This window comes from Boleophthalmus pectinirostris, unplaced genomic scaffold, assembly GCF_026225935.1.
Source record: "Boleophthalmus pectinirostris isolate CB_2022bp ecotype Guang Dong unplaced genomic scaffold, ASM2622593v1 HiC_scaffold_16, whole genome shotgun sequence".
In the NCBI taxonomy this organism is placed as follows: domain Eukaryota; kingdom Metazoa; phylum Chordata; class Actinopteri; order Gobiiformes; family Gobiidae; genus Boleophthalmus; species Boleophthalmus pectinirostris.
This window is the reverse complement of record NW_026571095.1, coordinates 18,547,023-18,573,689: the sequence shown is the minus strand read 5'-3', so window position 1 is coordinate 18,573,689 and position 26,667 is coordinate 18,547,023. Positions and strand designations below refer to the sequence as shown.

Below are 26,667 nucleotides of genomic sequence, written 5' to 3'. Positions count from 1 at the left end.
TCTATGAAAGAGAGAGTAAGGGATGGTTTACAAAAGCCTCTTGGAAAGCCTTATAGGTATAACATAGCAATGAGTGTGAAGTAAGTAAAGACTTTATTTTAAAAGAAAAAAAAAAAAAAATTAACAACTCTATTTCAAAAATGAGTCTAACCCCAATTACAAAAAAGGTTGGTATGATGTAAAGCCATATTATACCTCACTAAACTAAAACTTTAGGTTGATGGTTACAAAAGACAAAATGTTCTTAACTGCTGAATTTACTATTTTGGATAAAATGTTTGTAAGAGTTCCATTCTATTTAATTAATGTTGTTAGCATTTTACACAGCAACATTTTTGCACTTGGGGTTTGATAAAATGGTTGTTTGGCAGGCAAAGAGAGGCATATGACTCAGAGAGCTTCTATATTGTTTTCTACAGTTTTCGTCTGATTTGTCTGTACTAAATAAATATACTGAAAACCCATTTCACTGTATTGTACAGTTGCTTTGTGCATAGCCCTAATTCTAACGCAGCATCAGTAATGTCATTATGATACTGTATGTGCAAACATGTGTGGGTGGCATTAATAGCGGAGTACAATTTTTCTAGTTTTTTTTTTTTTTTTTCCCTCTATTTCCACCACTACACTGTATTAAGGACATATTGCATTTCTTTACTGTTCAAGTGGTTTAACTATGTTGGCATTGTTCATTGTCAGTCATGTTGTAAAATGTATGTACATCTCTTTGTTTTTACATTGAGTAATAAAGTGCGTTTTGAAGAAGCAGGTCTCGTTTTATGTAAACATATAGGTGCCAGTTAGAAAAGCCCTACTCTAGAGTAGGCTGATTTTCCTCCTGGCCCAAGGATTTGAGTGCATCTTTCTTACAGGGAGCTGTTTGCTTGCAGTAAAGGGATTTGTCTATATGAATGCATCGTTCTAAACCCTTCACTGACCGCTTCGATCACTAAGCCTTATGTTGGCACTACTTTTACGACTGCTTCAAACCTGTAACAAAACAAATTGATTTTCTGTTTATTTTTATATATAGTCTGAGGAACATTACACTGAGGCATCAGGAAATATAAGCCAAAATCTAGTACTAACAATGGGCTACTTTTAGGGCAGTGTTGTGAGTTTGGTCTGTGGAAGATTGAAATGTCTAGAGTTTGACCTTGGACTTAGTGTTGGAGTAATGTTACTCTTTTGAGATCTGCTCTGAGTGGCACTTTGGATAAAACACTCGTTATGACCAATCAATACTGGTTCTATTAGACCCAATTTTGTGTTTTTTCGAATAACAATTCCATTTTATTGGCTTGTGAATACTGAATAGGGAGACAAGAAAGACACAACCTTCTGACAAACCTTGTAAATGCTGTTTATTTACGGAGGTGGGTTTTGCACACAAGTAAAATTTGTTTTATCACTTAAAGGAGCATTATGTAACTTTTTATTTCTAAAGCAGGTTTCTGCTTGTATCCATGGATTTATTACAAAGAGACACAATATAAAAAATAATACACCAACTATGAATTAAATTACACTACTAAATATTTTTTGACAAAGCAAAGAGTGTATATGTTGAGGATTTAAATATAAAATATAAAACAACATATGCAGAAGAGCTATTTACATTTTTCTTCTTTGCTACATAATTCCATACATCATGTTTCTTAAATTGTGATGTCTTTTGTATGTATCTAAAATGTAGAAAGAAGTAAACATTTAGAAAAAAGCACTGAAAAAGGGACAAACTTTTGACTAGTAGTGTACCCAAATATTTTAAAAAGCCACATCTCTCCTTAGCTTAGGCGTAGAGCTATTGTGTTACAGACTTTTAAATAAAAATTATCTCTATACACACACAGCATGCTACGTTTTCCTGCTGTGGGAGGTAAAACTGAACAACAATACATGGATTCCTACGGAGAGAACGTCCGTGCAGCTATAAACTATTGTGCATTGAAAGTTGCACTGGTTGTTATGGTAGAGCATCGAACGCTTTGCTCAAGAAAGCTAATAAAAAAGCGAATCACGGCAGGTATCAGACAGTCACAGGCAGACAGCAGAGAAAAAATATTTCGCTGTGGTATTTTTGTAAGAAATCTTGCATTGAATTGTATATTGCAGAGCGGAAAAGCTGCTTCACCGCCAACAGCTGAACTAATAGCAGAGACAAAATCGAGCTGAGAACAAAATGAAGCAAAGAAAAGTGACGTGACTAACGCTATTCTGCACACCTTCTTATCACAATCCAAACATGACGATTATTTCCACTATCCAAAGAGGCCTCTATCTTTCTGCCTATTGTCAGAGTATTTTAAGCTGGTGTCATTACATGCCCTGTCACACTGCTTTTATGGGATGAATGGGTTTTGTCAATAGTAGAAGAATAGGTACTGTGTTTAAAATCTCAGCAGAGAGTCAGTGGAAAACTTTCTGATTATTTTACTTTTTTTTTATTGTTAGAAAAAGTACTTTTGACTATAATTTTTAAATCAAGTGTTGATACAAAGCTTAGTGTTTTTAATAATTGATTATATAGTCTACATCAATAGACAAATCTTATGCATTAATTAGGTATGTTGTTCATATTATATTTATTATGGCATAGAAGGAAAGGTTTTAAGGGTATATAGCTACTTTTGTGTCTTTCAGTGTCATTTTACACTTTATACATATTTTACACAGTATCACTAATAGCCTGCTAGTATCAACAATACAATCAGTAATGATATTAACAATGAATAGAAATATTTTAAGATATTACCCTGGCAAACCTCCTCATAATAATTTGTCATTAAATGTTTATTCACCAGCGTAAATGCTACCCAACTTTTTCTAAGAGGACAATAAAATGTACCTTAGCCTACTCTTACATAATTCTTTTTAGGTCATACTTTCCCACACCTGAGCCAGTAAGCTCAGATATTTTTGCAGCTATCTTATGTTTCCCTGTCTGAAAACACATCAGTATTCATAAATGTGCCTTCATATTATTCACACAGTCCAAACCTTGCCTAATCACAGCTGATTATCTTCACTGATCCACCACATGTACCTGCAGGCTGCTCGCTGATGAGAGAGCTACATAATTGATTTAACAGACTGAAAAAATATGGAAATAATAATTATAGTCGCATTCAATTCTGTAGATAACTGTGAGGAGTATTTGTTACAGCCCACTTTGTCTAAGTAACCCACTAAAATAAGTATCTTTTAAAAGTAATGTGCAACAGCTGTAGTAGTAGTAGCAGTAGCAGTAGCAGGAGAAGTAATAATGTAATGGATGTGTATATAGCACCTTTGATGACACTCAAAACCCTTTACGATGCATTATTCATTCACTCAATACTCGGCAGAGGTAAGATTCTTGTAGCCACAACTGCCCTGGGGTACACTGTAAAGTGGTGGAGACTGATGCAAGTGAGTCTATAGTGAAGTGAAGCCATCTGCGCCTCCAACCACCACCAGTCACTCATACACAAACATTAAAGTAGATAGATTTGACCATCATACATTCCTTGTGTATGGAATAACGTATACTTACAATGTTCCCTCTCTGATTACTCTATAGTGCAATTACACATATCTTTAGAATCAAATCGACCCAGTAATGGCATTTCCTTCACTACCAGAGATTGAGCAACTCTATAAACTGGTTTGCAGCAGAGTATAATGCAAATACTTCCCCGTTGTGAGAGTGCATGTGTTTCCAATCTCACCTCAATGCCAAACCAATCATTTCACGCTTTTTATTTTTTCCTGAAGGTCGGGTGTGATCCCATCAATCAGCAGCTAGGATGCAGCACAGAGGAGAAAGAATTTTGATTCTTTTTCATTCCACTTTCTTCTAGATATACGACAGAGAAAAAGCAATGATTTCTGCAGGAGGTCAAACAGCAGCTAACAAGGACTGAAATATTGATGCAAGGCCGGTTCTTTTCTGAAAATGCTTGTCGCAAAAAATTATATTGCTGATGATTCAAACAAAGAAAAGTTGCTAAACGGAGTGTGTGGGATACAGACTGGGCCACATCAACTTGAATGGAAATAATCAACCACCCCATGTGCTGATTGCGACATGGGCCACGTTTCACTCAAGTGTGTTTGCCATCCATTTCCGTAAATATGGTTATGGCTGATTGTGAGAAAAACTAAAACAGTACATTAAAGAAGTCAAATTCACAGCATGCATTTATTTTTTTTTATATGGCTTGAAGACAAACAGCTAAGACGCAGATCACAAAAATACTTCTCGACAAGCATGAGAAGGCCCGAGGAGGGAGATGTAAGAGCCGCACTTGAGTTTAGCCTAAAATCCTCGAGCTTCTCATGATGTCTCTGCTAATGGCACCTGAAAACAGCCATAAAAGCTCACCTGTGAGACAGATTATCAGGCAACAGCATCTACATTCTTCATATGCACATTCCCAGTCAGGCTGAATACTGATGATGAGGTGATGAGGTTTATACCTAAATAGAAGACACTGTAGTTTCTTGATTAAAGGTGCACAATGTAGCTTTTTGGGTCTGCCTCCACCAAAATGCTATTTTGCCCTGAATGTTATATGAGAATTAACTTATTATGCATTTATTCAATCACAGGTTTATTATGGCATTCTTACTGTGAGTGGATCAGAAAAGTTTATGCTGTACTATGGAACAGGAAATGCAATAACAACTACTACTTTAAAGGTGCACTGTGTAACATTTTGGTGGGGGGGTCCATCACCTGGTTGTCTCCATAGCGATGTCATTGCTTTGCCTGGAATGTTCCACAGTATGACATTTAACAGTACTACTTCACATTCATTCAATTATGGGTGGTTTTATAGCTCAGAAATACCGAGAAAAACAGGCATGTGGGCAGGGTTGGCTCTCCACACTCCACTTGATTTGGTTTTCATGAAGATAGAAAGGTTTAATGCCATACTGTGACACCAGAAAAAGCCAGAAAAGTTACATGATGTATCTTTAAGTACCATGCATTAATGATAATTATACCTCTATCAAGCCTACTGTTTCTACAAAAGCTAATATTTATATTTCTACATATAAATTGAAATAGCTTATAAAGGTGTGTTTTAACATATCACATAAAAGCACAGACTATCACAGAATTGGTTCTTGATAAACAGCATACATGGAGAAGGAAATGTGAGAGCCACACTTGAGTTTTTCCTAAAAATCTTCTTTTTCTGCTCCTGTGATGTCTCTCCTAATGGCACTTGAAAACAGCCTCAGTAGCTCACCGTGTGACAGGTTATAAGGCAGCAGACAGCCAAATACCTCCTCTGTCCTATTCAAGCTGGCCTAAATAGTGAAAAGGTGAAAGAAGAATATTTAAAATATTTATCAAAAAGACAAGAATCAAATTACAAATGGGTAGTGGGAGCCACATGTGCTTCTACTGATTAAAAAAAGGGTTTTAGGATCAAGTAAGTCAAAGTGAAGCTTTGTGAAGTGAGCTGATGACTGGAAAAACAAAGAATATGCTTCCCTCTCTGGATAATCAAGTATGCCCTTCAGTATAAAATGAAATTCATACATCTGTTATATTGTCACTCTGTAACCAATTTTATCACCAAGATAAAATAAATGCACAGTCGGCCTACCTGATTTTTATTGTCTTAAAAATAAAAAAACAACAACGAAGTCTTCAGTAAAGGTGCACTGTGTAACGTTTCTGGTGGAGGGTCCACCATCTGCTTGTTTCCATGGAGATGATGCTGCTTTGTCTGAAATCTCCCACTATGGCATCAAACGTATCCAACTTTACTCAATAACATGGGTTTTGAACTTCTTACTGTGAGTTGGCTCACCTCTCCAGAGATCTGACATCTAACTTGGCCCTATATTGTCACCGGCTGTCTCTGTAAAGATAAATAAGTGTATTACCATACTGTGGAACTTTCCAGACAACATCTCCATGGAGAGAAGCTGGTGACAGACCCTCCACCAGAAAAGTTACACAGTGCCCCTTTAAACTATACACTATATACAGTATGTATGTATACAGCGGCAAAAAATAATTTTGACTTTATTATATGAAAACTCCGGGTACAGTCCCTTTCAAATAAAAAAAAAATTGCGTGAGTAAACAGAACCAGTTGCATGGCCTCACTGTTCAGTGTAGCAGTAGCTCACCTATGCGACAGGTATTACAGCAGCACCTTCTATATAAACACTTGAGCAGAATACTGATGACCAATTTTCCGGTGCTGTACAGAGAAGTAAATGTGTCTTTGAACACGGATGTAAATGATATTCAGCACAGACGCCTGTCCTTCATGCCTCACTGTCACGCTGCCTGGCTCTCCGTTCATCCCTGGGCATCCGATTGTCACATAATGAAATGTAAAAGAGGATTGCAGACCTTGGTGGTGATGGCTGCTAAGTATCAAGCCACTGAGCCCTCACCAGTCTTGCCGGCTCGACGCCCAACATAAATATTTCATGTAGGCAAACAAAGGCGTGTGGCTTTCGAAAGGCTAAATAGGAAATCAATTGCTTTGTTATGCAAGAAAGAGGCAGGTTCTGACAAATGAGTTATGGAGGGAAATTAAATTGTTTCCATAAAGTCAAAGGAATATGCAAATTTCTAGCAAAATGAGCAGCATTATGTATACCTTTGCATACCTAACTATGTCTTTATTTACTGACTTCTTCTGTTATGTAAACAACTGCATCTTCTCCTGTATCATTGACACACAGATTCAACATACTCGTGTTTTTCAATGAAGTATGAAGCTCATAAGGAGAGTGGACTTTGGAAATGGTCCAAGATGAATTTAAATGAATGTTTTACAAGCTTGCTACATTTTAAAATTGTCTGTTTGTTAAAAAGGTCAACTATTCCCACTGCATGTTTTATAGTATGTTAAATGCCAGAGCACTGTGTTATTTATGATTTAGTAAATCAAACTAAATGCAAAAGAGACTGTTTTAAAACAGCTTTTCACACTGGGGCAAAATAGATAAAAAAGATTAGTTTTGAAGCCACTGCTATTAATTTGAATGTAATAAAATTGCCCAAGTCATTTCAATTTAATTAAAGAGGTCAACATATTAACATTAGTGGTGACAGTGTAATTTCAGTTTATGTTAGTAGTCATGACTGTTGCTTGGAAAACATGACCAAAATAAGTAGATTGCACTTGACATTTTAAAAACCTGTAATAAACATAAATGTATGTGTAATCTCCACAACACTGTCACAGGCAAGTGCAATATAATTTAATCTTTCCACCTTCTACACATAGAAGGATGAATGTATAATGTAAAAAGCCATAGACAATATGTGCATTTTTGTTTATCTCAACTTTTCTTTTTTTGCATAGCTTTGGCTATATAGCACCAAATAGCATAAAAATTTGCCAGTTTGTGTATTTTGTGATGTTTTCTGTCTTATTTTTTATTTATATATATATATATATTTTTATATCACATTAATTGAATGGTCTATAATCAAAATACTCACACCACGTATATTTTTGACCCACTGACTTCCATTCAAACTTTGCCAATATATTTTTACTTTTTGATTTATTTTTCATTCTTTGGTGTTGAAAACCCTTCAGTTTATTTATTTGTTTTGTGTGTGTGTGTGTGTGTCTTTTTAATTTTTTAAAATATTTTTCTTTTTACTGTGTATCTTTCATTACAAGGTTATATCAATAGAAAAACATTTGTACATACTAGTCCACACTGAAGGTCAGAGACAGAGATATTTGAGGTTAAAATGATGTGGATTGTACATTTTCTGGTGTAAATATCCGTCCACCAATGATAAACACTGAAAATGTTCTATTTTTTTTTTTTTAAAGCAGAGTAGTTGCAATTTAATTTCACTCGATATTTGTTTTCTCCTGTCAGTGTGTTCAAATGTGTTCAATTTGACTGTTTTTTGGGGACATGTAGATTCCCCCAGATATGCCCCCCGAACCATCCTGTACACAATCCCTTTATAGAACTCTGTGGGAAAGCATAGGAAAACTATAGCTGTGTTTGCATACAGGCCTACAGAAGGTGTTATGGGGTGAGTTGGATTTGAATTGTAAAAGTCACTAATTTACCTTTTCTTAACAGGAGAAACCTGTAAAAATCCACAATTTAAGATTTCCTTGTGTTAAGTCAGTACAACTAAAAATGTGCAGTTATAATGGAAGACAATGGGGTTTTAAAACTAAACAAAAAAAATTTCCAAATCATTATTGGCACTATTTTGTGATAACCCCAGCCTCTGATAACCCCAATAAAAATAAATTAAAGTTAGTTGGAAGATATAGAAAAAACTATTTTAATTATTTTCATGCATGTAATTAGCAGGCAAAAATGGCATTTTAAGGGGTTAAAATTTCAAAATATGATATATTATATATGGTATGGCATTCTTTTCCAGTGTATATTTTTGTCACGTTGGATCACAGATGTGATTATTTTAAAGGGTTGCATGAGGGATATTTACATATACAGTCTATGATACGACCCTCCAATCAGTTCTTTCAATGGTGGATGAATTGCACAAAAACACAATGGTCAGGATTTGGATTAAAGTGGGATCAAACTCACTTTCAGTTTTGAGTATTTGCTGCTTGATAATCAATATGAAGTTCTGCGTGAACATTTGAGAGGATACAAAAAATATTGTAGTCATAGTTGGCTTTGTCCCATGTATAAGAGACCAGCAACAATGGCAGTATTAGAACTAAATACTAAAAGCTGTACAAAAAACTAGCAAGGAAAGTGGCCAGCCTTGAAATTCACTTTGGGTGACATTGAACAAACAAAAGATGAATGCATTACATCTTACTTATACATTTTCCCATATTTTGCTATACGTTGTCAGTATGTCTTGATGAGTGGGTGGTAAGGGTCCCAGCAGACACTGATTTTGTACACTGTGTAGGAGTCTTGCATTCACTACAGCTAATTATCCACTGACTGGCTTTAGCTGTGCACCATACTGTAAGTACTGCTCTAAGTGGTCTGCCCTACAAAGCATTAACCACCCACTGTGCTCAACTCAAGTCTCGGAGATCATTTTGTATTTTTGTGACTGATAAGAAATCCACAGGGGACATCATCAAGCCACTAAAACAGACAAATCCCAATCTAATCCTCCCTGATGTGGCTACAGAGGAGACACGCATTGAGTCGTTGCACTAGTAAATTACACTATAGAAGCATGAAATGGATATTGATCCAACTTTCTATTCTCTTTTGTGAAAAATAGCATATAACGTAACTTAAAGCTCTGCTGTATTGGAAAACGGCACATATTGCTATTGATTAAATGACAGCTAGCACAAGATGAACTTATCCCAGCAACACATGAAAGGATTTAAATGGACTTTGATGCAATAATGGTGCCAACAAATAAAGATGCTGGAGGTGTGGATTTGCAGTTCAGTGAAAGAGAGATTAGATATAACCAAAGATCAGCATTTCCCACATACCACGTGTACCATGTGTAGCATACTCTTGTATAGGCGTGTAAACCTGTTTATCAGGGCTGTATTTGGCTTAATGGGGGCTCTGTGCAAAAAGAATCTTAAGGACTCTTGGTTTAAGGACCCTTCAAAATCCTGTGCCATTAGAATGTTCAAAATTAAGAAAAGGAGGCAACTGAAGACAAAATGAATGAATGAATGAAATGGAGACATAATATATTTTCAAAGATTACCTGATCAACAGCTGTAAATGCGGATGGTTTTAAGACATTATAATAAAAAATAAACAACAATTTTGAATTTCCAGGACACAGATATTAACTAACTTCCTCCTCTATTAAGAAGTATGGAAAAATACAATTTTGTAAGGCAAGGCAAGGCAAGGCAAGTTTATTTGTATAGCACAATTCGTACACAAAGTAATTCAAAGTGCTTTACAGAATAAGAAATACATTAAAATCATAATAAACAAATCAAAACATAAATAATCATGAAGATTAAAATAAAAAAAAAAGAGACATAAATTGGAGAGAAGAGTGTGGAATGAAAACCTTTCAGTTATATGCACAGTTAAACAGAAATGTTTTGAGCCTGGATTTAAACAGCGTCACAGAAGAGTCTGTCTCACATGTTCAGGAAGACTGTTCCAGGTTTTAGCTGCATGAACCTGAAACGCTGACTCCCCTTGTTTAGTCCTGACTCTGGGCACCAGCAGGAGGCCAGTCCCTGAGGTCCTCAGAGTGCGAGATGGTTCATATGACACTAACATGTCACAGATTGTAACCTCAAAATTGTATTTAAGTATAATTTGTGATGTAATGTCGTATAGTTGAAGATGAAGTGGCAAACTGTAATGGCTCAATGTTTCTGTAAGGATTTGTCCAGTGTCAGAAAAGTTAAGAGTCTAATGATTTCATGTTAAATAAACATATAATGTAATAATAATAAGTCAGTTGCAGTTCCAGTTTTCCCATTGAAATCTCATTATGTCCACTTCACTTTTGCCTCCAGTTGCCTCCATTCTAGAATTTAGATGTTTATGTTTTTGTTTGCACATTTTTAAAGGGTCTGTGGTCTAAAGTCACCAGAAGATTTGAAAAAACTATATCCAATAGCAATACAGTCAGTAACATTTTTATCGAAAATATAACATAACATTTTAAATTGTCATGGCAACAGTCCTAATTATTATTTTATAATTCTGAAACCTAAAAGCACCTTTTTATTAAATGGGGAGCTGATGTAATTGCTGTATCATTAAACATTTTTCACAGTCTAAACCAGGAAACAGCTACTGAAATTTGCTTTTGTTTTATTTACATTGTGAAAAATTCAATAACAACTTTATCTTTATTGAATAACTACAAGAACTTGGAAACATAATGACCAAGTGAATAAATTATTTCTCTGTGTTGGCCAGAATACAAACATACTCTTCGTTTTTCAAGTAAATTGAATCTTTTGAACTGTAATGCAAATGCAATCAACTACACATTCAAAGGCAAATTGCAGGTATAAATAGAGGCTTATGTATATCAGGTCATCACTCATTCAATAATTAATTACACTGCATTCTAATCACACTTTCTAAAGATTCACTATTTTTGCTTAAATTGAAAACTATTTCTTTGTGATACTTCAAAAGCTCAGAGTTTGCAGAGATTTGTTTTTTGATGCAGTGTGAGTGTGTGTTGGTCTGATGTGGTTGCCGTGGTTATAGTTGTGGCATTTGTGGTGGTGATGAGGACAAATTGCTTCTTGACCTCTTTGGTCCAACTTAAACCTGCTCCACAATGACATTGACATTTAAGTTACAACCAAGGGGTGCTGACTTCGATGTAGTGTGCCAGTTAAGGCCTTTTCAACAAGTGAGACTTCCAATCATAAAAGTATAAAAAATAAACTTGAGAAAAATATGATCATGTGTTTAGCAAGAATCAGTGAGTACAAATGAAATGGGTTTGTTCTGGTGTTCTTATAACTACCGCATGGACTCCTTTTGGGCTGCCAAAAAGAAAATCTTCGTGATATAAAAAATGTATGGTTTCAAAACAAACAATACATAATAATAGGCTCAGCTGAAGACGCCAGCTCTCCCACCTGCAGCAAACTGTTCAGGAAACCTTTTTTTTTCATGTGATGTTCCATTGTGTCAAGGCGTCAAAGTGAATTTTACAGATTTACCTATGCCTCATGGGAAAAATACTTTGGCATAAGCTGCTCTATTGACGCAATAAAGTCCAATTTCATTATAAACTACTTTTTCAGTTAGACTGTAGTTCAAAAAAAGATCATCTAAAAGCAAATATAACATTTTGCCTATACAGTAGCTTCGTTTATTTGTTAGTTTTATATCAGATGCCCTTCCTGGCAATTCAATAAAATAACACAGCTGTAAAACAAAATTGTTTTGGGTTGAGAATTACAGTGTTGCCTCAGAATGCACTAATTCAGATTGCACTAATTCTAATAGCTGCACAATACAAAGACAAAAACAAAAAAAACAAAACAAAAAAAAAAGAAAAATCATCAGTAAGCCACCCTATATTACTATATCATATATATCTCACTGGATTGTTATCTGTATGTGCAAAAGTATCTCCTGTCCTGACACTCTTGACAAATGGAGCTGGTCTTAAATGGCCACTATCTGCACTTTGGAGTTGTCCTTCACGTCACATTTTGCAGCAGGTAAACTAATAATGTATCCTTCAACTCCACTCTGTGTGATTGGAACATACGCAAGGTAGCAGCTAAAATGGCATAACCTGGAGAATTCTACTGCAAAATAAATAAAAACAATGATAATATATGATCCTACAATAGCCAATAAAAGCTCTTTCTATACCCCCAGGTGGATAGATAATGCAATGTGCATGAAGTTCAACAGTGCTGACTATTCATAGTAAAAAGAACATATTTCATACAGGGTTGACCTCCATCTAGTGGCAGAACCACACCGCCCGAAATCCATGAAGATTAATGACCGAGGCACAACAACACAGGCAGGAGTGGTGATGCTAAACTGGACAACTGTGGACACAGCATAAGCTTATACAATATGTGGCCATACAGCTGACTGTGAAGCAAAGAAATGTGTGTTTTCACTGTGTTTAAGAACCAGAACGGGTGAAATAGCTTGAGTTAGATGCATTTTTTTTTTCAGATTGACATTAATTCTACTTCACTAAATCTTGAGGTCCAAATTATCGTTTATATCCAGAGCTTCTTTAAGAAAACAAATTATGTTACAAACTGGTCCACTGATTTCCTTTTTAAACCTGCAAGGATGAGCACTTCTTCATAGTTACATTTTTACATTTATTTAACTAATAAATAATAATAATAATAATAATAATAATAATAATAATAATAATAATAATAATAATAATAATAATAACACAGAGTTTACATTTTTGTACACCTGAAATTCATTTGGCTATAAAAAAAAGAAAGAAAAAAAAGAAGAAAAAACTCAAAGCTTCTCTCCAGAAGAAAGGCAAAAAGTTGAAGATTCAAATTAATGCATACAAGAAGATCTGATATGTGTATAACAGTTCAATGAGAGAAAGTGTCCAGCTCAAACAAGAGCTATCCAACACCAGTAAAGTCTTTGAAACAACGAAGGAACAACTTAAAGCACAGGACAATATAATGACTGAAATGAGAAACACAAACAGGTTCAGATCCAGAAGCCTGCAGAGACTCTCAAACCACTGATATTAGAGTTGGTGGAGATACAACTCACAAAGATAATGAGAAACTGTCCAGGAAGATGCAGGAGTTGTCTTCTGCACTCTTCTCAGCACAAGAGGAAATGCATTTCCTGAAGTTTCATTGTGAAAGTGAAAGAGCACATCGCTCCAGCCGCCCTAAAGGAGAGGATGTAATGGAAGAGTAGAGGAGGGCACCGGGGCACTACCTGCATAAAAGCACATCCAAACATTACCCTTTAACCTTTGCATTATGTTGTTCTCTTAAATGTCTGTGGTAGTTATTCATGTTTATTGTTTCAGTGTCAAAACTTGAATTCACGTCTCATCCACAGCTACAGTCACTTGATTTTAATTAATTGGTAAAGTGTAAATAGAAAATAAATAATAATATATGTTTAAAAAAAATTTTAAAAAGTGGGAAAAAATGCTTTTTCTTTTAATGGTTCATTTGCACCACTGACTACCACCTCATTATATTTATAAATCATGACAATGTTTTCAGTGACCATGGCTGGTTCCATAATGCAACCATGAAGCACCATCCTGTACAGAGTGGCTCTTGTTTTTATTTTCTGATCTGTGTTATAATGTTGTATCCTCATTAATCCTCATTTTGAGCAGGACCTTTAAAAAAACTCATAAGGACATAGAGAGCAGTGGGTGAAAATAGGGGTTAGGTGAAAACAGCAATTATCTGAGCAGTCCAGTCATGATTACACAAACATGTATAATTAAAATACAGATCTGAGTAAGTTAATGATGAGGGAATACTGTTATGAGATGGTAAAAATCTCATAAAGGTCCATTTGAACTAAGTATGTAGCACTTAAGTAATTTGACAACATTCTAGGGAACCCAGTCTCTTTTGTATGTCTTTGTGGTAATGTGTATAGACATTGTGATTTTATTTGCACCATTTTGCAAGTGGAAAAGGTTGTGTATTATAAATCGCATTAATCCAAATGTCATCTCATAAATTATGCACTATTAATCCATCTGCCGTGAAAGTTTTGGCTGTAAGAGGGTGTAGGTGGTTTTCACAGAGAAATGAAGAAACACGATTTAGTTATAAAAATGTGGAGGCTTAAGTTGAGTGACGGCTACACAGCGCTCCCATTAGCCAATTCAATTTACAAGTCCAACACTCCACTTGGTTCAGAATGAGGCCGGGCACTTCAAGCATGAAATATAGAGCTGTGTGGTGTTGACTCCTGAACAGCCCCAAACATTGCCATTTTCACTGTTTTGTGTGCTGGACATTACATTTTCTGGTTTCCACCAGTAATGCCATTAAAATGCTGTTGGGTTTATTTGTAACTTCTTTAAAAATGGTTTTGGTACAAATAAAAAGTAAAAAGTACTCAGTTAGGTTCTGAAATATTTGCCAGAAGCAATACAGGTATGAATGGTTGTACAAAAAATTCATTTGTTAAATAGTTTCTTAATACAGCAATATGTTTTAAGTTAAGATTTGGGTTTATTGTTAGAACATTGCAATTCATACACAAAAACAAAACAAAAACATTTGTGATAAGAGACAATAATAAAAAGTTACTGTCTGAATACAAGGTAACATGTTCACATTAGTACATACTGCAATTTGTTTAATCAAACATATATTACATTTTATAGACATAATTTTTTTTTTTTAAGAGTTTTTCCAGCTCGAACGCTTTATTTGTGGCATGAAATGAGGAGAGAAAAGGTAGAGACATTCAGACAGCCAGAGGTGGAGCTACAGCGCTGAGGTAATAACCACATGTGTCATGCCTTAAACCACTACACCACCGGAGAGCACACCGAAGCTTTTCTGTCAGTAGGAACATCAGTCTAATGTGCTATCTGCTGGATAGGACATCTCAGAGCAGCACTCATTTGTATGTGTTCATCTTTAAGAGAGATACTTAAGCCTGATGTAGGCCACAGTTTACATAGAGTTATTCTGCAGGAAAATGGGGATGCTGTCTCGACAAAGGCACTTGTACCACGTACAACTAATGAGTGTTGGACTGTCATGTTCACTTGACCTGTCAGGTCATATTGGTATGCCTGATCATTACCTATATTACTATTTATATTTGGCACTTTAGTCAGACTGTTACTCTGTGTAGCATTTTGACAACAGACATATGTTTACAAAAATATCCTGCAGATGGAGGAGGGTACTGGGAATTTTGTTCATACGGTTCCTTGGATCACACTCAAGTGCTGTATTGTGTGTGGTGCCAAGAACAAACACGTATGAAGGATGTGCAGGAGATAAAAAAGTATAAAAATACAGTGACAACAAATGTAAAATATATTTTCTGCTCAAAGCATATGTGAACTCTGGGAATTCTTGTTGAGGAAAACAACAGCAGATGCCTGCATTTCCCCCATCTCCTCTGAATAGTCCTGAAAGACCAAATGAAAAGAGATGACTCATGTTTTAGATTACACAGAATGATGCAGCAAACTTACATTAAATCTGACTTTCAATCCCGATTCATGTCCTAGGTCTGTATCATTCTCTGTAAATACAGAGTATAAATATATGTCATTGGTAAAACAAGTCAAATGCATTTACACTATGTATCAGACACATACAGGCTGAATCACTTACTCCCAGTAAAGTGTTTTGAATAGGCATAATCATATTGTAGTGTAGGGGTGCCTGACAGTAAAGGGATTTCTAAATATTTACATGCACAAGTAAACAAATAATTGTTCATTTAAAACACAATTTACATAATAAATGGAGACATTTTTATATTACCATGGTTTAAATTTATTTGAAGGATATTGAAGGATTGTGGCCAGTGTAAGACGTTGTCAGGCATCTATAACATATTCTGATACATTTAATTAAAAGAGATTGCAGTTTGCTGATGTTGCAGTAAAATTGCTCTACTGTGCAGCCCCAACTGTTCCATTATTTTCTGTTCAATATTCCCTGTGGGGTTGGTTCTACTCCTGTAAGGTTAAAATGCAGTGAGAATAGACAGAGACATCCTTACTGTGCAGTTTCCACATCCTTCGTGCAAATATGGCAAATCCCAGGATGAGCAGAAAAGCGGCGCACACCAGCAGAGCTCCCAGGATGTAACTGAAACACAGAGGCCAGGTTTAAGAGCAGCTCACGTCTAACTCCACGGCAACACAAAATGATGACAAATAGATAGTCCTTGGTGAGATGGCAGCATCATTATGTGTGCGCTCCACACAGCTGAACTTCACCTGAACTCCATTTTAATGATAGATAAGCAAGCATCCATAGTAAACAGCAGCAGTGGGAGCTTATACTGCTCTTGAAATGAACTTAACTGTCTCGGGCAAAGTTGAAAATGAACTTTGAAAGGACAACTGCATTTGACTGCTGTATATATTCAGTCATTGGATATGATTTTTAAATCCATGAGAAGATGAGGTCTTCATTGCCTGTTATAATAAATACATTTTAATGCAGGGACATTTTTCTTGGTGGGTCTGAGGGAGTGCTAAAGTCTTTCATGGGGGTGCTCGCAGTGGAGGGCCTCTGTTCTAAACAAGTTAAATTACCCTTTAGTTATTTATTTATGTTTGACTGGACCCAAGCCACCCAAGCTTACACTTACAGGCACACACGACATTCCAAATAATTGACAAAATGAAGAGGAGTCACCATTTTGGAGTAACTAGAGAGATTTGGAGAGATTGCTCTGTAGCACATATGGCACTGGGTGGGAAATGAAGCTCAATAGGTCAAAAGCAAACATAAATTTGAACAATAACAAAAAAAATTGACTAAGCGTAAGGTAGAAGCTATGCATGCCTGTGAGTTAATATTGTCCAAGACTTGCGAGTGTATTTACCTGTGAGTGTTCCAGGCATTGTTAGTGATGGGCTGAGGCACATTTTCAGTGGATGAAGTTGTGACAGGCATCACTGTTGCTGAAACACATACGTACACACAGCTGAAAATGTGGCTAGAGTTTATCCACACTGGAAGTAAACAATATGTGAGAGTCAGAAGTAAAGCCAACTTTAGTATGGCAGAGTACTCACAGTCTGAGCCGTGCTTCTGGCTGATGCAAAGTTACAATAAGAAATACATCCCTTTCATAAAGATAGAAAATTATTTCGTAGTAAAGTAGTAAAATCCCACTGACTGATGCTGATGCCACGACTGAATGTAACTCAATCTACTATGAATAAAACACACACATACAAATTTTATTTAAAAAAAAAATAAAAAATTTAAATGAATAACTTGTTTTGCTTGTTTTGTTTTGCTTATGTTAATACATTACAGTTTTAGATTTATTTTTCAATATTAAATTAATGAACATAGAGAAGACAAGTCATTTAAGACAAAATATAGTCAAGGATATCTTTCAAAGTTTGAACTCTGCCCCAAACTATTACTGATGGAAGATTGGCAGAAGAATAACAAGCTGTTCACTGATGAACGTATTAAAACTGAAGACTTACTTGTGATGATCCGAGGCAGAACCTGCAGGTGCACGGCTACCTGCTGCTGTCCCGCTCCACACCAGTACCAGCCAGTGTCCCTCATCTGAAGCCTCTTATAGGTCACAGCGAAGGCCCCAGATCTGTCGTCCCGTATGTCCACTGAGGTGTCTGTGTATGCTCCTTCAGAGTCGGTGAGCAGACAGGAGCTCCAGTCCCCGCTGCGGCACCACTTCTTTGGGCTCTCTCTGTCACAACAGAGGCAAAGAAGGCTGTCAGTCTGAAATGCCTTTGTGTGTCTGCTGCTTATTGAGGCCTGCCCAATTCGTTTCAGTGCACCAGTAAATTTATAACGGATCTCTAAGTAAATACCTGTATTTTTCACTGTAAAAGCACTCGACCATAACACTGCTTCCCTCTTCTCCAGTCAGTCTGCTGTGGAGCACCGACATACCTGCACACAGTACACCAACTCAATATAACTCTGTAACTTGTGTTCAAAACTTATCTGTCACTCACTATTACCATGTACACAATTCTGCAGAGAGAGGTCATAGACACCCTCAATCAGTTTGCAGTTATATTGTTACAGGAAAATGTTATTCAAAATAACATGATGAGGTTAATATGTTTGAAATCACAATTTTGTTGCAATTTTGGTGCAAGAAATAGGATATATTAGTATGATCAGTATATTAAGTCACTTTTTTCATATTTTTTTTCATATTTTTTTTCATATTATTTAAATATTAATACTAATACTAATACTACTACTAATAATAATAATTTGGTTTATTGCAACATGCTATTTTTATGTTATTGTGTGATATGAGATGTTTCATGGGCACTTTAACCCTTGAATAGTCAAAATCTACCCAAATCAAGTTAAATACTCTTATTTCAAGCACTCTTGTTATTTGTTATTGACTGATGTGGCACCACTTCTCTAAAGACTATATATTTGGACAGAAGCATAGTGCACACCAAATTAGATGCAATACAGTCATAAAAGTAGACATTTTTGTCTTAAGTCCTAATTTTGACCAGTAAGTGGGTCTCTCGTTAGTTATAATTGGGACACTGTGAGATGTCAGAGGAAGGAGTTTCCCTCACCATGAATGACCTTTATGTTAGTGAATGCATACAGATCTGCACTCCAAATGCCGCCGATCTCCACTCCACACATGTACCAGCCAGAGTCATCCTCTTTCAGTTGCGTCATGGTAACAGAAAAGACCAACTGCACTGGATCATCATAAATCATGACTTTCTGAGCAGATATTTCAGGGGTTCTGGGTTCATCTGTACGGGCCAGGCTGGTGCAGAATTCCTTCATACGCCCACGGCACCAGTACTTCACATAACCAGCATACTGTGGTTCATAATGGCATGGTATAGTGAGAGATCTGCCCTCCAGAACAGCAAACTCCTGCTCCGTGGTGACCCTGCACAGACAAACTGATACAACGGAGAAAACTGCTAACTGTTACATATCGAGTTTAGATGAGTGTTGAACTGATGAGGTAAGGTTCAGTTAAATAATTGACCATAGTAAGTTTACGTAACAGCTATCCAAAGTTTAATCAAGAAAGTTAGAATGAGAAGCAGAGAGATAAACATGTTATCTATGCTGGAAATGCAGACTTCTATACAGAGTGGTGAAAATGGATTATGTTCACACAATAGAGTTCTGGGTAGAAGACAACAAACATAAACCTTTGATGGCTTGTCAAAATGCATACTTGACTTGCCAGTAGGCGTTGCTCAGTTAGGAAGCTTGGATAAATCAAAATTTTAAAAATCACTTTAGCCAGAAGCAAAATGTGCACTCTATAGAAACTAGAATTCAGCGTGGGAAGTACGCCCAAGAAGTGAAAGTTAAGCCCCCTTAGAAAGCGTCATAACTCAGTAATAACAAGTGGAGTTATATTTGGTCTGGTGTTTCATTACCTTGAATCCATTGTAAAAAGAAAAAAGTAAGTATGAAATGTTGGTGCATGCCTAAATTATGGTTAATAAAACTGCAATTCCTGGCCAAATCCTCTGGTTGCAGAAGGCAGGTTCCGCTGGAGTTTCGACTTCCCTATAGTCACATGACCACTTATAGAGTCCAGATGTGCCAGATGTTAACTGTTGAGATACCAGCTGGATTGTAGCAACTAGTGCTTAACTGCAATAAACCAAACCAAAATCAAATGGGGGTAATAAGTGACTACTTTATTTTGCATCCAGGTTTTCACACTGATAAAATGCTCCATCACATCTAATTAAGCCCTGTTAGAGCAATTCACTTAGATTGGTTCTAGTCTCTGAAGTGTCACCAAAGTTATAGCATCAAATTGAACTTATTAATCTGTATAGCTTTATTGCTCTTTGCCTAATGTTATAAGTTTATTGGTCATAAGTTTATTTCTAAAGGCTGTCTAACTAATACAGTAATTTAAAACCGCACCACTGTGCTTTTTTAAATTATTGAAAAGGTTTTACATCTTAGACCTTTATTTTAATCAACGGAAGGTCTAAAAAGGTCCTGTACATTAGTCCCACTTTTTCCTCATGATTTGAGTGCAAGCCTTACTTAACGTTCCATTTTTCAAAGCTGCCCATTGCACTTCTCATCCAAGCAGAGAAGGCTTTTGGCAAGCTACAATAAAATTATTTGATTTTGATGCCTGGGCGCTTTGGATTTTGTCCAGTGTTCATTTGCTGGATTAATTTGCTACACACATACAGCCTCAGCCAGTCATTTAACAAACAATTATTCTAACGCGCTGTGCAGTGAGTCAAGGATGTCCCTGCAGTCTGTTGCTTTCTGTTTGGGCCATAAATACACAATGTAGGAAGTGTGGCCAGAAATAAATGTCAGTGCTAAGCAGGCACATCTCAGAATTGACTGCCTCAGTCCCCTCTAATTATGTAACCAAAGTCTGATCAAATTCTGTATTTTGCATGTATCCAAATCATCACATTGTTCTTTAAACTATAGTACAATGCTTATTCATTTGACCTTTGAAATATAGACTATTTAAATTCTAGCACCTGCATAAGTGTGAGCTAGTTTTATTACCAATAATAAAACTGCACTGGAGCAGATATACGTGACCTTTATGAGCACCTGAATGATGCATACCTTTGCCTTTTTCTAGTTATTAATCTTCTCACTAAAGTGGCATTCAGCATAAAACCATCAAAGTGCTACACACAAACTTTTTATCTGGTCTAAAGGTAGGCATTGGTCCTTTTTTTTTTTTTTTTTTAACCAAACATTTAACTCCTTACATGTTATACATTTTTATTTGTGTCAAAAGTGCAGATGGGAATGCCTTACAAATGTTCACATAAAAAAAAAACCAAATCAACCATCATCAGTAAGAAAATTGAACTGCAATTTGTCTGACAGATTCAAAACGTAGAGCTCCAAATCAGATGTCTTCAAAGCACCTCTCCTTATGGTTTTCTGTAAAATAAAAATAAAAATACATGAATGCCACACAACAGATTATTTAGAATTTATTATTACCATTTATATTTTTGCTTTTTGTTATTATAATATATTGTGAAGAGTGAGCTACTGTGTCCAAGTACCCAGGTGTCCAAGTAGTAGTAAATCTAAGTCTAAATGAATTCAAATACATTTTTCAGAGATTTTGTGTATAAGAGAAGTAATATATGATTCCCTTATTTTTGAGATTTTCATTGCCAACAACAAAATCTTTGTTGCAAATATTTCTGGAATATACCATTAAGAGTGTGAGCATGAATGCTCCTTTTTTTAAATTTAATTCAGCTAACTACATTTAGACAACCTAAAATCCTGTCCATGTTTATACATAATTTTGTTCTTTCTGTGTTAATACTGTGCTTTCTCTACACGGGCCCCTCGGCTGTGGAATGAGGAGGATGTGAGGTGATGTGATCTTTTTTTATTTTTGCATTTTATTGTTTAAATCCTATTTATTTTGATTGTCATTTCTCTCTTTCATATGCAATTTAAATATAAATTTAAATATAAATATTTAACAATGTTAATACAATCGATCTTCATCTGCTTATCTGGGCAGAAAAAGATGGATGGAGGGGTGTAAGAAAACAACAGATTCAGAGATATTTCATGGCACAATATACGAATAATTTTTTTTAAATAATCTTTTTTATTAAAATTCATTAGTTACATGCACTGTTCTCATGATTTATAAATGGAATTAAAAGCAGTTACTGATGAATCACAAAATATTATCCTTTGTTTTAGTATTGAGATATATTGTGATTTATCATATCACGACATGCATCTCATGGTACATATTGTATCGTCAGTCATATGGAAATGCACACCCCTTATGGATATTAATGCCATTAATTACAAACAAAAGAATACATTGTGTTAAAGTCATGTAGTATAGGCACAAAATGTATAGGTGCAATCCAAACCTTGTAAGCTGGAGAAGTGTCAGCTCTAACCAATGAAGTTCATCACAACCAGATGAAGAACTGTGTGAGCGAAGAGAAAGTCAGCAAAAGCCCTCTCCGGGGAGACGGACAAGAAATCCCCTTTGTTTTGCGGATTGATCTGGATCCTGAGACACACTGTAAAAAATACAGAAATTCATGTGAGAAAGGATAGTGCACTATAATTCAGAATTATTCCATTTCAGTAGTTCAAATGTGATTTACACTATAATTTACATGGATGCTGTGACTGCAGCTGTTAACATTGTCAGATCAGCATTCGCTGAAATCAGCAGCAGTAACAGTAATGTTAGCCTCCTAGCAGATAGCTTCGCCTGAACTAGCATATTAATGAGATAATATAATCAGAACAATACGACCTACATTTACAGTAACACAAACACATTGAAATCTATCTTGCCATTACCTGCCAGAATGAAAGAGCCCACGCATGAGATGAATCCAGAGAGAAAACTGTTGAATGGGAAGGTGCCGACCAGCAGACAGTAGAGAAATTGCAGGGCTCCAGTTAGCAAGATGTACAGCAAGTATGCATCCACCACCTTTAGTCTGTTGGGGGTTGTGGTGGTGTACTCCTCCAGAAACCGGGAAATAACCGATATGACTGAATTTGACATGCTTATGGTCTACAAAACCTGTCAAAAATATGAAATTGTCACTAGTCGACTTCTTCGGCGATTGGAAAAGTGACGTGTCTCCACCAACCGGAAACGACTGTAGTGCAACAAGGAATATTTTCCGACTTCATCGTGCGGAACCCTACAATTTTTGTTCACATCACTTATATCCGTAATGTTGAAAGTATTAGTTACAAGTATTGGAAATATATTTTGTAAATAATGTTGTAATTATTGATAAAAACCTATTTAGTAACGAAAGGTTACTTGTACCGACTATGAGAGCGCAGAAAGAAGATGTCTGACTCTTATAAATTCGTTTTGTTGTTTCTTGTGACTACTTTTTAACATTTATAACAGCCTACACTATTATCAGCATTATAATAAGTGTAGTGGTTAATATCAGTACATATAAAAGATTATCTGAGTGGGGTTGCCTTGCTTTCTCTAACAATGATGAAACGTTATGATACTGTTGCCATAAACGATCTCTGTAAGACACCAGCTGACCTGAGGATACGTAGTATGAGGTATGACCGTGTTACAAAACAACACAGGTCGTGTCTTTTTCAGCTAATATCTCGGTTTTCATGTGGATGTCAGCAACTAATGATGCTACCAATGGAGACAAGCACAACCATAGCGCCAGTACAGAACGACTGTGAGACATCAGAGTAAGTCATTTCTTCAGCTTCTCTGTTTGTGTGGGCATGTGCTCATTTTTAAATGGCCTTGTGTCACATATTTGGTAACATTACTGTTCTTAGTTACTGTACTTAGTTAATAGTTAACAGGTAACAATAACTTATTATAAGTTATTGTTACCTTTGTATATGTAGCGATATGAATTCGCAATGTGATTTTATGTTTACCTAATGTTAAACACAATTGTACCTACCTGGACAGGTGTTACGGTGTGAAACAGTATCTAATAAACAAAACTTTAACCTTCCCGAACTTGAATATAGAGTCCTAACTTTTTCTTTCAGTGGCTCTACAAATACTCTGTCTGTATTTATGTTTAATATATTATGCTGTGGATAGATTACATCAGAATACTACAGTGAAGTGCACTGTAATGGGAAGTGAGTGACTCAGCTTAATAGTCTTATTATTATGTAACAGGTGGAAGAAGGCGTGGCATATTTATTTTGCTAATGAAAGTATTCTTGCTCAGATCCTACACAGAGGTTAGCTGCACCCAAATGATAAAGCAGCTTCACTTTGACATAAACATTTACATTTTCACTGTTAAATAGCACAGTCATTGTAGATCTAAGGGAATCTTAGTGTAGCTTGATAAAGGTGTTAGACTCCATTAGAAAGACATTGTATATTATGAACTTGACTGTCTAATTCTTTGTACAGAATTTTACTTTCCTTGTTCTTTGTAGGTCCAATTTTGTGAGTAGCTGGTGGCCTTCTTGGCGTCCAACCTCAATGTCTTTATTGAAAACGACAGAATCAAAAATCCTTGCTTGTAAGACTGTGTTATTTCTTCTTGTTTATGTATTGTGTGAATGGTTTGCATGATAGATGGCACTGTCTGAACATTGAAGGAAATATGTTATAGTTATAGTTTTTGCTCTAAATGATCAATATTACAATATTGTACCAGGCATACAGAATGATTTATGGGCCAGATTTGTAACCTTACCCAGCCAAGACAGAATATGGACTCTGACTGTCACAAACAAGATGGCTCGTAAATCCCCAGAACAAGGTTTGGAACTTCTGCTATGTTTTATATATATATATATATATATATATATATATATATATATATATATATATATATATATATATATATATATATATATATATATATTTTTTTTTTTTTTTGTATACACAAAATCAATGTCACATAACTAATATATTTTTGACAGTGGCCAAAACACCCCTGGTGATGGTGCATGGTTTTGGAGGAGGAGTCGGGCTCTGGATCAGGAACCTGGATGCACTCAGCCAGTCACGGCCAGTCTACGCCTTTGACCTTCTGGGTTTTGGCAGAAGCTCCAGGCCACACTTTCCTTCAGGTCCTGCTGAGGCTGAAGAGCAATTTGTCAACTCTATTGAACAGTGGAGAGAGTCTGTGGGCCTTGAAAACATGATTTTGTTGGGTCATAGTCTTGGGGGCTACTTGGCCACTTCATATGCAATCCAACATCCATCAAGGTACTGCACAGTATAAATCAGCCAGTCTTACCATAACAAACTAAGTGATTCAAAGACATTTTAAAAATGAATATGTCTGTCTTAGTACAATTTTAAAATAATTGTTATTGCAGAGTGTCACACCTCATCCTTGTAGACCCCTGGGGCTTCCCAGAGCGACCACAGCCGCAGACAGATGAGTCCTCAAGTAAAGAGGTGGTAAAGCGGCCCGGTCCTCCGCGCTGGGTCAAGGCTGTTGCATCAGTGCTTTCTCACTTTAACCCTCTGGCTGTCATCAGAGCAGCAGGGCCCTGGGGTGAGCTGTGTTTAAAAATGTTTATCTAAACTAAAGCTGGACTCCATCAGCTCTCTCATCATTTTCACTGTTTGCACAATTTCAGGTCCAGGACTTGTAAACAGATTTCGGCTAGATTTTAAAAGGCGTTATGAGGACCTTTTTGATGATGACACTGTCACAAAGTATATCTACCACTGCAACGCACAAAGCCCAAGGTTTATACAATTACCACCAAAAATATTTTAACATTGTGCTATATTTAATAAATTGCATCGATGTGCCATTTTCTTTTGTGCAGTGGTGAAGTGGGCTTCCGGGCCATGTCTGAGGGTTTAGGTTGGGCAAAGAGACCTATGCTGCATCGTGTTCAGTTGCTGCCTCCTAAAATGCCCCTCTCTATTCTGTATGGCGCTCAGTCTTGGGTGAGCAGCTCATCTGGAGAAGAGGTAGCCCAAATCAGGAATCAGGCTTATACCACAGTGGCGGTGAGTAAAATTAAGTTATACACAAAGTAATGAGAGACACAGGTGGCCACCCAGGCAATAATAGGAATAACTGGCTTCATAACAGGTGTAAGGCTTGGAACAATTTTACAATTAATATAAATTTGCTCTATACATTTACATTAGGAATATCTTAATCACTGTAGCCATGACCATGTTTTCCTTACAACTATGATTCTCAAAATTAATAGAAAATAATGTAATTTAATATATATTTTTCTTAAACCAAACTCTAAATTAGTGCTGTTTCAATATTTTATTGTAGATTCTATGTATAGACAAACCTATGATATCTAATTTGAGTATTCTTATTATTTATATCTTTTCTCTTTGATTCCAGTTAATAAAAGATGCTTCTCATCACGTGTATGCTGATCAGCCACATTTATTCAACGAGGCAGTAGAAAATATATGTAATACAGTGGACTAACTGCATGTCAGTGTCTTCTGGTATTGTATGTTAAAGCATTGTTTTGTATCAAGTTATACACTAATTTATACTTATGACCTTCTCAACAACACAATCAAATATCTTTTTGTTTAAACCTATTCCTTTGGTTAATATTTGACAGTAGGTAATTTAATAGCATCCACATTTTTATCTTTGTTAGAATCTGTTTGACCTCAATATGTAATATCTTACTCTCATTTTATAATATGTGCCTGACACAATTCATTGAGTGCTGTATTTTTGTTATATTTTAATATTATGTATGTGGTGTTTTATTACTGGAATAACTTCAGAGTGTATTTTTTTGTATTTAAAACCCATGTAATGCACCTATGTAATGACCTAACCAGTAGAGGTCAGTAACAAGTCACTCTATGATCAGTATGCTGCCATCAGTCACCATGCACTCTGCAATAATAGCTGTTGGGTGTTTGTGATATATTCTTTGAATGTATTTTGTTCAAACTTAAACTGACATCATTTATGCTGACGATTGTAAAGTAAATGCATGTTGTACTTTTGTTAGGTAAATATGTCATTTTACAAAGCTGTATATTCTCTATAATAAAGCCATTGTTGTAGGTTTCTGAAAT

General features: G+C 35.9%; 3 protein-coding genes across 4 annotated transcripts; 1 reads left to right on the top strand and 2 right to left on the bottom strand.

Annotated features, from left to right (window-relative positions):
* Positions 1-14,607: 14,607 nt before the first annotated feature.
* Positions 14,608-20,706, bottom strand: pigr (polymeric immunoglobulin receptor). Of its 2 annotated transcripts, none has more exons than XM_055151492.1 (8): positions 19,535-20,706; positions 18,698-19,060; positions 17,957-18,038; positions 17,606-17,832; positions 16,987-17,065; positions 16,153-16,241; positions 15,617-15,666; positions 14,608-15,550 (listed from the first exon to the last, which is right to left on the bottom strand). In XM_055151492.1, exons 1-8 carry the CDS (start codon positions 19,581-19,583, stop codon positions 15,467-15,469), a joined length of 1,023 nt encoding a protein of 340 aa, XP_055007467.1. In that variant the 5' UTR covers positions 19,584-20,706; the 3' UTR covers positions 14,608-15,466. The 2 variants fall into 2 exon arrangements, with proteins under 2 accessions (XP_055007467.1, XP_020791699.1); XM_020936040.2 differs by having other exon boundaries at positions 18,698-19,042.
* Positions 20,707-20,859: 153 nt separating this feature from the next.
* On the bottom strand, positions 20,860-23,724 carry dad1 (defender against cell death 1). Its single transcript, XM_020936101.2, has 4 exons — positions 23,567-23,724; positions 22,458-22,686; positions 22,013-22,168; positions 20,860-21,041 (listed from the first exon to the last, which is right to left on the bottom strand). Exons 2-3 carry the CDS (start codon positions 22,666-22,668, stop codon positions 22,038-22,040), a joined length of 342 nt encoding a protein of 113 aa, XP_020791760.1. The 5' UTR covers positions 22,669-22,686; positions 23,567-23,724; the 3' UTR covers positions 20,860-21,041; positions 22,013-22,037.
* Positions 23,156-26,666, top strand: abhd4 (abhydrolase domain containing 4, N-acyl phospholipase B). The gene is made up of 8 exons (XM_020936065.2): positions 23,156-23,342; positions 24,063-24,148; positions 24,287-24,391; positions 24,555-24,843; positions 24,957-25,138; positions 25,224-25,335; positions 25,419-25,605; positions 25,964-26,666. The coding sequence occupies exons 1-8, from the start codon at positions 23,194-23,196 to the stop codon at positions 26,051-26,053; spliced, it is 1,200 nt and encodes a 399-aa protein (XP_020791724.1). The 5' UTR covers positions 23,156-23,193; the 3' UTR covers positions 26,054-26,666.
* Position 26,667: the final 1 nt, after the last annotated feature.